This window comes from Oncorhynchus masou, chromosome 32, assembly GCF_036934945.1.
Source record: "Oncorhynchus masou masou isolate Uvic2021 chromosome 32, UVic_Omas_1.1, whole genome shotgun sequence".
Classification (NCBI taxonomy): Eukaryota; Metazoa; Chordata; class Actinopteri; order Salmoniformes; family Salmonidae; genus Oncorhynchus; species Oncorhynchus masou.
This window is the reverse complement of record NC_088243.1, coordinates 86908422-86923741: the sequence shown is the minus strand read 5'-3', so window position 1 is coordinate 86923741 and position 15320 is coordinate 86908422. Positions and strand designations below refer to the sequence as shown.

The window sequence follows — 15320 nt, the reverse complement described above, 5'->3', positions numbered from 1 at the left end:
ACATAGTGTTGTTGTGTCATAAGTCACATAGAGGTGTTGTTGTGTCATAAGTCACATAGAGGTGTTGTTGTGTCATAAGTCACATAGTGTTGTTGTGTCATAAGTCACATAGTGTTGTTGTGTCATAAGTCACATAGAGGTGTTGTGTCATAAGTCACATAGTGTTGTTGTGTCATAAGTCACATAGAGGTGTTGTTGTGTCATAAGTCACATAGAGGTGTTGTTGTGTTATAAGTCACATAGTGATGTTGTGTTATAAGTCACATAGTGTTGTTGTGTCATAAGTCACATAGTGTTGTTGTGTCATAAGTCACATAGTGTTGTTGTGTCATAAGTCACATAGAGGTGTTGTGTCATAAGTCACATAGTGTTGTTGTGTCATAAGTCACATAGAGGTGTTGTTGTGTCATAAGTCACATAGAGGTGTTGTTGTGTCATAAGTCACATAGAGGTGTTGTGTTATAAGTCACATAGTGTTGTTGTGTCATAAGTCACATAGTGTTGTTGTGTCATAAGTCACATAGTGTTGTTGTGTCATAAGTCACATAGAGGTGTTGTTGTGTTATAAGTCACATAGTGTTGTTGTGTCATAAGTCACATAGAGGTGTTGTTGTGTTATAAGTCACATAGAGGTGTTGTTGTGTTATAAGTCACATAGTGTTGTTGTTGTGTCATAAGTCACATAGTGTTGTTGTGTTATAAGTCACATAGAGGTGTTGTGTTATAAGTCACATAGAGGTGTTGTTGTGTTATAAGTCACATAGAGGTGTTGTGTTATAAGTCACATAGAGGTGTTGTTGTGTTATAAGTCACATAGTGATGTTGTGTCATAAGTCACATAGAGGTGTTGTGTTATAAGTCACATAGAGGTAACACAACATCACTATTGTAAAGTGGCTGTTCCACTGATGTCAGAAGGTGAATTCACCAATTTGTAAGTCGCTCTGGGTAAGAGCGTCTGCTAAATGACTTAAATGTAAATGTATGTAAATGTGTTGTTGTGTTATAAGTCACATAGTGGTGTTGTGTCATAAGTCACATAGAGGTGTTGTTGTGTTATAAGTCACATAGTGATGTTGTGTTATAAGTCACATAGTGATGTTGTTGTGTTATAAGTCACATAGTGATGTTGTGTCATAAGTCACATAGAGGTGTTGTTGTGTTATAAGTCACATAGAGGTGTTGTGTTATAAGTCACATAGTGGTGTTGTGTTATAAGTCACATAGTGTTGTTGTGTCATAAGTCACATAGAGGTGTTGTGTTATAAGTCACATAGTGATGTTGTTGTATTATAAGTCAGACTTGGTGTTGGAACAGGGAGTGTGAAGAAGTCAGTCTTGTTAACTTGTCAGGTCTGTATCTCTAGGTCTCTATAACAGTCTGTATCTCTAGGTCTCTATAACAGTCTGTATCTCTAGGTCTCTATAACAGTCTGTATCTCTAGGTCTCTATAACAGTCTGTATCTCTAGGTCTCTATAACAGTCTGTATCTCTAGGTCTCTATAACAGTCTGTATCTCCAGGTCTCTATAACAGTCTGTATCTCTAGGTCTCTATAACAGTCTGTATCTCTAGGTCTCTATAACAGTCTGTATCTCTAGGTCTCTATAACAGTCTGTATCTCTAGGTCTCTATAACAGTCTGTATCTCTAGGTCTCTATAACAGTCTGTATCTCTAGGTCTCTATAACAGTCTGTATCTCTAGGTCTCTATAACAGTCTGTATCTCTAGGTCTCTATAACAGTCTGTATCTCTAGGTCTCTATAACAGTCTGTATCTCTAGGTCTCTATAACAGTCTGTATCTCCAGGTCTCTATAACAGTCTGTATTCTGTTCTCTATAACAGTCTGTATCTCTAGGTCCCTATAACAGTATGTATCTCTAGGTCTCTATAACAGTATGTATCTCTCTCCAGTTCCGTATAACAGTCTGTATCTCTCTCCAGGTCTCTATAACAGTCTTTGTCTCTCTCCAGGTCTGTATAACAGTGTGGACAGTTGGATGATTGTCCCCAACATCAAGCAGAACCACTACACGGTGCACGGCCTGCAGAGTGGAACACGTTATGTCTTCTTTGTCAAGGCAATCAACCAGGCAGGCAGCCGCAACAGCGACCCAGCACGCCTCAAAACCAACAGTAAGTCCCCCAGTCCTCTATCCCTTCAGTCTGCCTCCAAACCAACACTAAGTCCCCCAGCCCTGTGGTCGTGCCATACCCCCCAGGCTCCCAGCCCTCCAGACCCTGCCTTCCCAGTTGCTTGGCCCAGCCCGAGGCTCTGCTCTCTGTGTAAACACACTGGCCCTCCGTCTCTAATTAGACCAGTGGTGGGAAAATTACCCAATTGTCATACTTGAGCAAAAATACTACTTGAATTTTCCTACTTGAGCAAAATACTACTTGAGTGAAAGTCTAAAAGTAGTTGGTTTTAAATATACTTAAGTATCAACAGTAAAAGTACAAATAATTTAAAATTCATTATGTTTAGCAAACCAGGCATTTGGGATGATGAGGAATGTTCTTTTGATAAGTGTGTGAATTGGACCATTTTCTGTCCCGCTAAGCATTTAAAATGTGACGAGAACGTTTGTGTGTCAGGAAAAATGTACGGAGTAAAAAGTACATCATTTTCTTAAGGAATCTTGTGAAGTAAAAGTAAAAGTTGTCAAAAACATAAATAGTCAATTAGAGTAAAGTACAGATAAACCAAAAAACGACTTAAGTAATACTTTAAAGTACTGTTATTCACCACTGAATCAGACCAGTTCTTCCAGACATTAGAGAACAGCCACTGGCTAGATGAGAGAAAAGGCTTTATTGGTATGCAATACTTGGACCGACGCCACCCAACCAGTGATAATGACTCCATTAGACCCATCACTCACTTCCCTCCCTCCCTCGCCCTCCCTCCCTCCCTCTCGCCCTCCCTCTCTCTCTCTCTCTCTCTCTCTCTCTCTCTCTCTCTCTCTCTCTCTCTCACTCTCTCGCCCTCCCTCTCTCTCTCTCGCCATTCCTCTCGCCCTCACTCTCTCCCTCTCTCGCCCTCCCTCTCTCTCTCTCTCTCGCCCTCCCTCTCTCTCCTTCTCCCTCCCCCTCCTTCCCTCTCGCCCTCCCTCCCTCTCCTTCCCTCCCTCTCTCGCTCTCCCTCTCTCACTCTCTCCCTCCCTTTCTCTCTCTCCCTCTCTCTCTCTCTCACCCTCTCTCTCTCCCTCTCGCTCGCCCTCTCTCTTTCTCGCTCTCCCTCCCTTTCTCTCTCTCCCTCCCTCTCTCTCTACCCTCCCTCTCACCCTCCCTCCCTCCTGATCACACGGTAAGTTGGCTTATGTCATGATTTCTCCCTCCTCACACCTCTACAGCCCTGCCTGTCTGCCTCTCTCTCGCTCAGGGCTTCAATTACTTACAAATGCCCCTGTTACAGCCGGATAGGCGCTGACAGCATTCAAATGGATTATTGCATCAGAGAGGCTATGGAGTCACCCGGGAGGAGGTTTAGAGGTGAAACACAGGGTATCTGGAGCTAGCAGTGAGTTAGCTTGTCTTCCCTATTCTCATTCCTCCTTCCCTCTCTCATCCCTCCTTCCTTCCCTCTCTCATCCCTCCTTCCCTCTCTCATCCCTCTATTCTCTGTCGGTGGAGCCGTAGGCTGCCAGATGTTTATCACTGGGCCCAGCAGCTAGGCTAAGCTCACACACACACACTGTCTCGCTGTTTCTCCCGTCATGGTGCCTACTGGCCGGCACCCGCAGCATCAGCATCAGCCAAGTTGTGGCATGCAGTCCTCTGTCTTTCCTCTCTCCTCCTCTCCTCTCTCCTCTCTCCTTCTCTCCTCTCTCCTTCTCTCCTGTCCCCTCCCCTTCTCTCCTCTCTCCTCCTCTCCTGTCCCCTCCCCTTCTCTCCTCCTCTCCTGTCCCCTCCCCTTCTCTCCTCCTCTCCTATCCTCTCCCCTTCTCTCCTCACTCCTCCTCTCCTATCCTCTCCCCTTCTCTCCTCCTCTCCTGTCCCGTCCCCTTCTCTCCTCCTCTCCTGTCCCCTCCCCTTCTGTCCTCTCTCCTCTCGTGTCCCCTCCCCTCCTCTCTCTTCCTTTCCTCTCTCCTCCTCTCCTGTCCTCTTCTCTCCTCTCACCTCCTCTCTCCTCTCCTCCTCTCTCTTCCTCTTCTCTTCTTTTCCTCATCTCCTGTCCTCTCCCCTCCTCTCTCTTCCTCTCCCCTCCTCTCTCTTCCTCTCCCCTCCACTCCTCCCGACCCCTCCCCTCTCCTCTTGTACCAACTGAGCCACTACACTCCCACTCACTGTCATTCATTCCCTTTAGATATATAGAGATGAATAGATCTGTATAGCAGCATGTCCTCCCCCTCTAGCTCTCAGGTTTATCTTCTTCATTATTGGAATCAGCCAGCTAGCATAATAACACAACAGAACCTGTAGATGCACCAAAGGGTAGCTCTCTCTCTCTCTCTGTATTTCTCTCTGTCTCTCTGTCTCTCTGTCTCTGTCTCTCTCTCTCTCTTTATTTCTCACTCTCTCTCTCTCTCTCTCTCTCTCTTTATTTCTCTCTCTCTCTCTCTCAATTTAATTCAAAGGTCTTTATTGGCATGGAAAAACATATGTTAGCATTGCCAAAGCAAGGGAAATAGATAATAAACAAAAGTGAAATAAACAATATAAAGCGAACAGTAAACATTACTCACAAAAGTTCCAAGGGATTAGAGACATTTCAAAGGTCATATTATGACCACATACACTGCATTCAGAAAGTATTCAGACCCCTTGACTTTTTCCATATTTTGTTACGTTACAACCTTATTCTAAAATGTATTAAATCGCTTTTTTCAATCTACACACAATACCCCATAATGACATCACAATACCCCATAATGACATCACAATACCCCATAATGACAAAGCAAAAACTGTAGTTTTTTTATTTGTGCAAATGTACTAAACAGGTAAAACTGAAATATTACATTTACTGAAGTATTCAGACCCTTTACTCAGTACTTTGTTGAAGCACCTTTGACAGCGATTACAGCGTTGAGTCTTCTTGGGTTTGACGCTACAAGTTTGGCACACCGGTATTTGGGGAGTTTCTCCCATTCTTCTCTGCAGATCCTCTCAAGCTCTGTCAGGTTGGATGGGGAGCATCTCTGCATAGTTAATTTCAGGTCTCCAGAGATGTTCCATCAGGTTCAAGTCCAGGCTCTGGCTGGGCCACTCCTGTGTTGTATTGGCTGTGTGCTTAGGGTCGTTGTCTTGTTGGAAGGTGAACCTTCACCTCAGTCTGAGGTCCTGAGTGCTCTGGAGCAGGTTTTTATCAAGGATCTCTCTGTGCTTTGTTACGTTCATCTTTCCCTCGATCCTGACTAGTTCTAGGAATCTAGGAATCCTCACCATCAGTATTTGCAATACACACAGAACATTGTTTGGAGAACGGAAAGGGATCTCTCAGATTCAAGATCTCAGCTTGGAGAGAAGAAGCTTCGTGAGGTATTAGTCGGGCACATGCATGAACCAAATGTTAATGATGAATTATTTATGAATAATTAATAAGCTAAATCAAGCAAATATATATTGTCAGCAGTACAGTGGTTCTTCCTCTAAAAGTTTTGAGCTTATGCTGTGACTGTCTGTGGTAGATGGTGACAGTGTGTGGTAAATTGCGTAATTCTGGCAATAATGGCTGACACTTAAATAACGTGCCATAGAATACTGCAGCACCCTGCAATATGTTCTGCAGTACGCTGCAACTTTTAAAAGGAAGAACCACAGTATATACACAGTACTTTCGTAATGTATTCAGACACCTTCACTTTTTCCACATATTGTTACGTGCCAGCTTTATTCTAAAATTGATTAAATTGTTTTTTACCCACAATACCCCATAATGACAAAGCAAAAACTTGAGTCTTTTTGGGTATGACGCTACAAGCTTGGCACACCTGTATCTCCCATTCTTCTCTGCAGATCCTCTCATGCTCTGTCAGGTTGGATAGGAAGCGTCGCTGCACAGATATTTTCCAGAGATTTTTGATCGGGTTCAGGTCCGGGCTCTGGCTGGGCCACTCAAGGACATTGAGACTTGTCCCGAAGCCAGTCCTGCATTGTCTTAGCTGTGTGCTTAGGGCCGTTGTTCTGTTGGAGCAGGTTTTATTTAAGGATCTCTGTACTTTGCTCCTTTCATATATTTCCCTCGATCCTGACTAGTCTCTTGGTCCCTGCCTCTGAAAAACATCCCCACAGCATGATGCTGTCACCACCATGCTTCACCATAGGAATGGTGCCAGGTTCCCTCCAGACATGATGCTTTGCATTCAGGCCAAAGAGTTCAATCTTGGTTTCATCAGAGCAGAGAATCTTGTTTCTCGTGGTCTGAGAGTCCTTAAGGTGCCTTTTGGCCAATTCCAAGCAGGCTGCCATGTGCCTTTTACTGAGGAGTGGCTTCCATCGGGCCACTCTACCATAAAGGCCTGATTGGTGGAGTGCTGCAGAGATGGTTCTCCTTCTGGAAGGTTTTCCCATCTCCAGAGCTCTGTCAGAATGACCATCGGTTTCATGGTCACCTCCCTGACCAAGGCACTTCTCCCCCGATTGCTCAGTTTGGCCAGGTAGCCAGCTCTAGGAAGAGTCTTGGTGGTTCCAAACTTCTTCCATTTAAGAATGATGGAGGCCACTGTGTTCTTGGGGACCTTCAATGCTACGGAAATGTTTTGATTCCCTTCCCCAGATCTGTGTCTCGACACAATCCTGTCTCAGAGCTCTACGGACAATTCCTTCGACCTCTGGCTTGGTTTTTGCTCTGACATGCACTGTCAACTGTGGGACCTTATATAGACAGGTGTGTGCCATTCCAAAATCATGTCCAATCAATTGAATTTACCACAGGTGGACTCCAATCAAGTTGTAGAAACATCTCAAGGATGATCAATGGAAACAGGATTCACCTGAGCTCAATGTAGAGTCTCAAATCAAAGGGTCTGAATACTGATGTAAATAAGCTATTTCTGTTTTTTCTTCTTTTTTTGTTGTTGTCTGAAACCTGTTTTCGCTTTGTCATTTTGAGGTAATGTGTGTAGATTAATGAGGGGAACATTTTTATTTAAACATTTTTAGAGTAAGGCTGTAATGTAACAACATGTGAAAACAGTCAAGGGGTCTGAACACTTTCCAAATGCACTGTAGGTATAGTTTTTTGTTTGCTCTAGGGCAACTGTGTCTAGATGGAATTTTGTATTTTGTGGTCCTGGCAACTGGACCCCTTTTCTCTGGAATTAGTATACACAGAAGAAGATCTTCACTAGCACGTCGTAGAGGTGGAGAGAAAATGAGTCACGACAGCAACAACAATCAAAAAACATTCATGGTGTTTGGTTTGGATGTGTTTGGTTGGTCCCCCTCCTCAAGCACACAGCCATTGAGACGAAGCTCCGAAGCTTTTAAGTACCACAGGATGAGTTTTAGTGAAAGCCTGAAACCTCAGCAGTAAGTTGTTTTTTTGGTTGTTGTCATATTTTTTCGTACAACTAGACGAGAAGCGGCTTGGAGATTTTAGCTTTAGGTTGTCACATTTCAGCCTTGCTTGCAAAACACGTTTCACAAATAACAGGGACATGTAACGTTAAACCCAAACCTTCCTCCACTCAAAAAAACACTGTGAAATAAATTCTAACATAAATACTGTACTCTGGATGGGTAAACTGTACATAGAACGAGCTGTTATCTACACTATTACACAGGAATCATTTAAGACTATTAGACAAATATAATCACTTGTTCTTAAAAAGGTCTTGACTTCATTTTCAGTAGAAGCAAGGTTCATACATGAATAATACTGGTGGATGGAGAGGATGAAGGGATATATAGGGAGGAGGAGATGGAGGGTAGAGGAGGAGATGGAGGGTAGAGGAGGAGATGGAGGGTAGAGGAGGAGATGGAGGGATATATAGGGAGGAGGAGATGGAGGGTAGAGGAGGAGATGGAAGGATATATAGGGAGGAGGAGATGGAGGGTAGAGGAGGAGATGGAGGGTAGAGGAGGAGATGGAGGGTAGAGGAGGAGATGGAAGGATATATATGGAGGAGGAGATGGAGGGTAGAGGAGGAGATGGAGGGTAGAGGAGGAGATGGAGGGTAGAGGAGGAGATGGAAGGATATATAGGGAGGAGGAGATGGAGGGTAGAGGAGGAGATGGAGGGTAGAGGAGGAGATGGAGGGTAGAGGAGGAGATGGAAGGATATATAGGGAGGAGGAGATGGAGGGTAGAGGAGGAGATGGAGGGTAGAGGAGGAGATGGAGGGTAGAGGAGGAGATGGAGGGTAGAGGAGGAGATGGAGGGTAGAGGAGGAGATGGAGGGATATATAGGGAGGAGGAGATGGAGGGGAGAGGAGGAGATGGAGGGTAGAGGAGGAGATGGAGGGTAGAGGAGGAGATGGAGGATAGAGGAGGAGATGGAAGGATATATAGGGAGGAGGAGATGGAGGGTAGAGGAGGAGATGGAGGGTAGAGGAGGAGATGGAGGGATATATAGGGAGGTGGGGGTTGAGTGATGCAGGGGGAGGGGGGAGGTAGGGGTTGAGGGATGCAGAAGGAGGGGGAGGTGGGGTTTGAGTGATGCAGGGGGAGAGGGGAGGTGGGGGTTGAGGGATGCAGGGGGAGGGGGGAGGTAGGGGTTGAGGGATGCAGAAGGAGGGGGGAGGTGGGGTTTGAGTGATGCAGGGGGAGAGGGGAGGTGGGGGTTGAGGGATGGAGAAGGAGGGGGGAGGTGGGGCTTCCCCTGGCCTGGTACACCTTGTTCTCTGGGGCGGTGTCCTTTCTGCTTGTCTCTCTGATCCTCAGCCTGCAGCCAAGGCACATAATCCCACCTCTCCTTCATCTTCTCCATGACATCTGTCCATCTCTCTGTCTGTGTGTCCCGAGGGTAGAGCTGTCATTTAGTCCAGGTCTCGCTCTCTCCCTCTCCCTCCTGTAGCAGGGAGTGTGATAGTGTCAACAAGCCTCCCTCTCCTTGCCTCTGACAGGTTTACTCCAGCACATAATCCCAAACACTGCACTCATAAAGTGTGTGTGTGCTTTTGAAATGCATTTCCATAATATCCCTTCCTCCGATAGCCACAGCGCTCTAGATACACATACATAACCCCGCTCAGAACGGGTACACAGCTGACACAGAAACACATTGTACCGGCTTTCATTACGACTCAGTGTCTCAACAGTACACAGACACTAAGAGAACAGTGAGCATCAGTGAAGAAATGTCTAATCCTAGTTGTGAGAAAATCCCATCTTTGTATCTCAAATAGTTGTATTAATTATTGTATTAATTATTAGACCATAGACCAGGGCCCATTGACCAGGGCCCATAGACCAGGGCCCATTGACCAGGGCCCATAGACCAGGGCACATTGACCAGGGCCCATAGACCAGGGCCCGTAGAGCAGGGCCCGTAGACTAGGGCCCATTGGCCAGGGCCCATAGACCAGGGCCCATTGACCAGGGCCCATTGACCAGGGCACATTTACCTGGGCCCATAGACCAGGGCCCATAGACCAGGGCCCGTAGACTAGGGCCCATTGGCCAGAGCCCATAGACCAGGGCCCATAGACCAGGGCCCATAGACCAGGGCCCGTAGACCAGGGCCCGTAGACCAGGTCCCATTGACCAGGGCCCATAGACCAGGGCACATTGACCAGGGCCCATAGACCAGGGCCCGTAGACCAGGGCCCGTAGACTAGGGCCCATTGGCCAGAGCCCATAGACCAGGGCCCATAGACCAGGGCCCATAGACCAGGGTCCGTAGACCAGGGCCCATTGACCAGGGCCCATTGACCAGGGCCCATTGACCAGGGCCCGTAGACCAGGGCCCATTGACCAGGGCCCATAGACCAGGGCCCATTGACCAGGGCCCGTAGACCAGGGCCCATTGACCAGGGCCCGTAGACGTTGATGCCGTTAAGTGACACCTTGGCTCTGTCTGTGTCCCGGGCCCTGTAGGAATACACTGGTAATGAGAGAGATGCTGTGTGTGTGTGTGTGTGTGTGTGTGTGTGTGTGTGTGTGTCCTGGGCCCCTGTAGGAATACACTGGTAATGAGAGAGATGCTGTGTGTGTGTGTCCTGGGCCCCTGTAGGAATACACTGGTAATGAGAGAGATGCTGTGTGTGTGTGTCCTGGGCCCCTGTAGGAATACACTGGTAATGAGAGAGATGCTGTGTGTGTGTGTCCTGGGCCCCTGTAGGAATACACTGGTAATGAGAGAGATGCTGTGTGTGTGTGCGTGTGTCCCGGGCCCCTGTAGCAATACACTGGTAATGAGAGAGATGCTGTGTGTGTGTGCGTGTGTCCCGGGCCCCTGTAGGAATAGACTGGTAATGAGAGAGATGCTGTGTTTGTGTGTCCTGGGCCCCTGTAGGAATACACTGGTAATGAGAGAATGCTGTGTGTGTGTGTGTGTGTGTCCTGGGCCCCTGTAGGAATACACTGGTAATGAGAGAGATGCTGTGCGTGTGTGTCCCGGGCCCCTTTAGGAATACACTGGTAATGAGAGAGATGCTGTGTGTGTGTGTCCTGGGCCCCTGTAGGAATACACTGGTAATGAGAGAGATGCTGTGTTTGTGTGTCCCGGGCCCCTGTAGGAATACACTGGTAATGAGAGAGATGCTGTGTGTGTGTGCGTGTGTCCCGGGCCCCTGTAGCAATACACTGGTAATGAGAGAGATGCTGTGTGTGTGTGCGTGTGTCCCGGGCCCCTGTAGGAATACACTGGTAATGAGAGAGATGCTGTGTGTGTGTGTGTGTGATGACTTGTTTCTGGTTTCTTGATTGTCACGTGTGTGTGCGTCAGTGTACCCGCCTGTGTGCGCGTTTGTCCTCTGTCAACCCGTCACGTGCAGCGGCTTCAGTCCCCTCCTCTCCTCAGCCAGCCAGCCAGCCAGCCAGACCAACAGTCCCCAGGAAATGTGTGACAGAGCCAGTGTGTGTTTGAACATGTCTGCGCTCGCAGCGATAAGCAGATCAAAAGCAGAGAATCTTTTCATGTAATTGGCTTCCAGAAGCACAGTGCCAAAGCATCTCATATCCGTCCGCAGTAACACCCACTCTGAAAAGAAGATTATTGGGCAGGCAGGGAGGAGAGAGAGAATGGAGGAGATGGAGGGAGCTTCATTGTTGCTCATTAAAGCCCAGTAAGACGAGGAGGAGAAGGAGACGGGAGGTGTCAGAGATAAATGTCAGGTTGTCCAAGGCCAAGGGTCTTGTTAGAGATGTGTGAATGTTATGTTCCCTGTCATAAAACTCACAGCATTATTCACAATATCCTAGTTTTTTAATGTTCATCTCAGACACTTGACCTGACGCCGATTGTCCCGCCTGTCTTTCTTCTGCTGCTGATGTCAAATGATGATGTGTGCTAAACCCAGAGAACCTCTGTGAAGCTAAACGGCTCTCCTCCACCTCTGTCTTCTCCTCCACCTCTCCTCCAGGTCAGCCTTTTAAGCTTGACCCGAAGACGGCCCACAAGAAGCTGCGTCTGTCCAACGACTGCCTGACCATGGAGAAAGATGAGAGCTCCCTGAAGAAGAGCCACACTCCAGAACGCTTCAGCAGCACGGGGTCGTACGGAGCAGCGGGATCCGTCTTCATGGACAGCGGCTGTCACTACTGGGAGGTGCTGCTGGGCGCCTCCACCTGGTGAGTTGGCTTTTTGATAATACTGTTCACTGCTTCAAGCAGAAACACTTTATTTGCCTCCATCGATCATTTAATATCCACTATAGTAGTGGAATAATCTTTTATCGATACAAAATAGGAACAATTCTAAAATGTTGTATTTTCTACACTTTTGATTTCTTCTCTACAATAGATGTGCGATACTTATAGTTTTCACTGAACGTTCCAACCCTCAGTCAATGCCCCTTCCTAACGCTCTGTAATCCCCTCTGACAGGTACGCTGTGGGCGTGGCTTACAAGTCAGCCCCTAAGAACGAGTGGAGTGGTAAGAACTCCTCCTCCTGGGTGTTTTCTCGCTGCAACAACAACTTCATGGTGCGTCACAATGGCAAGGAGATGCTGGTGGAGGCCAGCCACCAGCTCAGACGTCTGGGAGTCCTTCTGGACTACGACAACAACTCCCTGTCCTTCTACGACGCCATGAACTCCCAACACCTGCACACCTTCGAGGTCAGCTTCCTGCTCCCCGTGGCGCCCACCTTCATGATCTGGAACAAGTCGGTGATGATCCTGTCGGGGCTTCCTGTGCCGGACTTTGTGGACTGCCCTGAGGAACACCAGGAGGGGATGACGACCCTGTGTCGCCAGCAGGAGTCACCTTACGTGTCGGGTATGAAGGGCTGTCACTGAGACCGGGACTGGGGCTGCGACTCGGCCTGTTGTCAAAGAGACGGCTGAGATTGGGGTCGTTGTCACGGAGACCGATGAGGGCTTGGACTGTACTCACTGGACTGGGCTGGGTTTGACTCACTTACTTCCTGGGTTTGTGGGCCAATGGGGTAGACTCTTCTCATCCTCTGCTTCCTCCTTCCTCATTTTCCCCAGCTCTCCTTTCTCGTCGTGGATGGTTTCAGTTACAATGCCTACTACTGATGTGTTTTGTTGTTTATGATATGTACAAATCATCACAGAAGCTTGACTTGCATTATGTGACTACTAGTCTTGTATTATAAGAAACTTTATTAATCATGATTGATTAGAGAATGTTAATTATTCATGAATAATAAGTTGCTTTTTAGAGTTACATTTATTTCCCTAGTGTGTAAAAAAAAAAGACAGAAAAATGAATTTTGGGCAGCATTGTTCTTCCTCTAGAAAGCATAGTGAATTTATAGTGAATTTATATTGTATAGAAAACGGATATGATTATGATGTTTATGTGATTCTAAACACAGTAAAAAGAATTGACAAAACTGACAGAGAAAAAAAGTTCACAGAGTTGAATATTCAGGGAGGAAACGGTTAAACCATTTGATTTACTATCGGTTTTGATGTCATAGCATGATATGTATTTACTATGTGATTGGTTCACACCTCATGTTTTGTTTGGTTTTGTCGAAAAGCATGCTGCGTTATGGGATCCCACTTTAAACCTCTGGTTCACAGGTTATTCTATATCAACTCTATCTCCTTAACCCTTTACTGGTTCATTTCCTGGTTATCATGAGGCACTCCGTGACCCCTGACCAATAGAATCCCTCACGGTCACCACGGAGCTCCACCCCCTCCCCTCACGCCCAATCACTGGTCGAGGTTCACCTACTACAGAGAGGTGTGTTATTATAGTTTGTTCCTTTGTATAAAGTCCCAAGACACTGAAGACCTGTTATTTTCTTATAGAAATCATCTGATTTTCAGTCAAGAAAATCACATATTAACCAGATATGGAGAAGAGAAGACCTAAGACAAATCTATGACATTTTCATCAAAAAAGTTAAGCGTTATATTTACCCTATATTTATTTGGGCTTTTTATGAGTTGGTGGTGTAGATTATAAATGTGATTTTCCTCTGATTGATATTCAGGGATTGAATATATAATGGGTCTGATCAAGACAATCAATAGCATATTGTTATGCAGGCAGGTGAAACATAACAAGGAATGTGTAACAGAAAAAGGGATGGACGAGCAGAACGAAATACCGAAAACAAAATGGATGCTTTATTTTTCACAGTGAATTCAACGTAGTGGTGAAGATATTGGGAACAGACAGACTCGTACTGCTGGTAGTACCACCGTCCTGATGGCTGTGGTTCCATCTCACTCCATACATCCGTGGATTTACACTGCGTACCCAAATGGCACCCTATTCCCAATATAGTACACATCTTTTGAAAGTCAAAAATAATGCACAATGTGGGGAATTGAGTACCATTCAATCCGACCTTAGTTTTCCATTCCATTTCCTGTTTCTGTTGTTTGTTTTTAAGTTCCTGTTTTTAATTGAAAGCACAAACTACCCAATCTGGCAGATTGCTACTTGGCCGAGTGAGAGTTGGAGATATATGAATGGGTCTGTATCTAACTGCCTGTGAGCCAGGAGTACCGTTATAGACCTAAGACGACAACGATTCAGTCACATGACCAGGGTCTTCTGTTTTAAAGAACTAGCTGAATACTGGACACAAGAGGTCAGAGGTCTTTTAAGAAACAGTGCTTTGATTATAACAGGTGGGAACACTTCACTGTAGGTACGTATGCATTCATAAAGCCTTTATATCAGCTACATAAGACATAACATCGGTTGTATGGCGCTATTAAAGGCGATACAAAAAGTCACAAAGCTGGATAAAGAGCTTGTTGTCCTTTCTTTAGTCGAGCAGCAGATTTTGTGAATGTTAACATTTCTTGAATTCTCAAAAAGCTGATCCAGGTGATGTAAACAAGAGGTGGAAGCTGGCTGTTGATTTCTGAGCTAAAACTGACAAGCTCAAGTCATTTGTACAAGAAGTGCATTTGACTTGGGGGTTACCTACTGCATGCATGATAATGTGTCTCTGATCTACTTGGTCCATACAGTCTGTGTATCTCATGAATGTTTTATAGAAACAGATTAATAACAAAATGTCTATTTGAAATATACAACTTTATTGAGACATCTGTGTTCATGCATATCATTCAGGTAGTTTTGCTGTGCTTTGTGCTACTACTACCGGTCAATAAACATACTAAGAATAATTGACTATCTTTGTAGTTCAGTAAGTATACAGAACCTTCTAGACATGATGGAATAGATCATTATTTTGCATTTCTGTTGTGTTTCTGAAGGAATTATTTTTTACAACTCTAGAAAAATCTCTCTTGACTTCTCTCCATTGACATGTGGCTCAAACAACAACTGTGTTCAGTACAGCAACATCAACATAACGCTTCTGTTTCAATAGATATCTGACTTGTAGAAAGACAACTATGTAAATCACCGGGGGGGGGGGGAAATATATATTATATAAAATTGTATAATATACAAAAAAAATATATGAAGTAATGTTATTTATGTGAACTTAAAAGTCCAATTAAAAGTCTGATCCAAAAAAATGTTTTGAGTGATGGTATTCTGTTATTATCCTCTCTCCACAGATATCTCCTTGCTTCCACAGCCTGATCTGTAGCTGTCACATGAAGATATCGTAACCTCCCATGATGGACAGAAAGATATGACATGCCATCGTTCAGCATGTAGCTAAGCATCTCGTTTGGTTTGTAGGGAAGGGTTGCCTAAGGCTGCCTTCTCAGGCCCGGGGGCAATGGGCATGGGTAGGGGTATGAGAGAGGCCTGCTGGGCTGGCAGGGAATACAGGGCCCTGGGTTAGGTGGAGGGGCACA

General features: G+C 45.7%; 1 protein-coding gene across 3 annotated transcripts in view; it reads left to right on the top strand.

Moving 5' to 3' along the window:
* The window catches only part of LOC135526772 (probable E3 ubiquitin-protein ligase MID2), a 284108-nt gene extending 269076 nt beyond the window's left edge, over window positions 1-15032 (top strand). For all 3 annotated transcript variants that reach the window (XM_064955430.1, XM_064955429.1, XM_064955428.1), the window contains 3 exons: window positions 1976-2137; window positions 11470-11677; window positions 11933-15032. In XM_064955430.1, coding sequence (XP_064811502.1) covers window positions 1976-2137; window positions 11470-11677; window positions 11933-12347 — 785 coding nt within the window. In that variant the 3' untranslated portion in view covers window positions 12348-15032. The remainder of the gene's footprint in view (window positions 1-1975; window positions 2138-11469; window positions 11678-11932) is intronic.
* The last annotated feature ends 288 nt before the right edge of the window (window positions 15033-15320 follow it).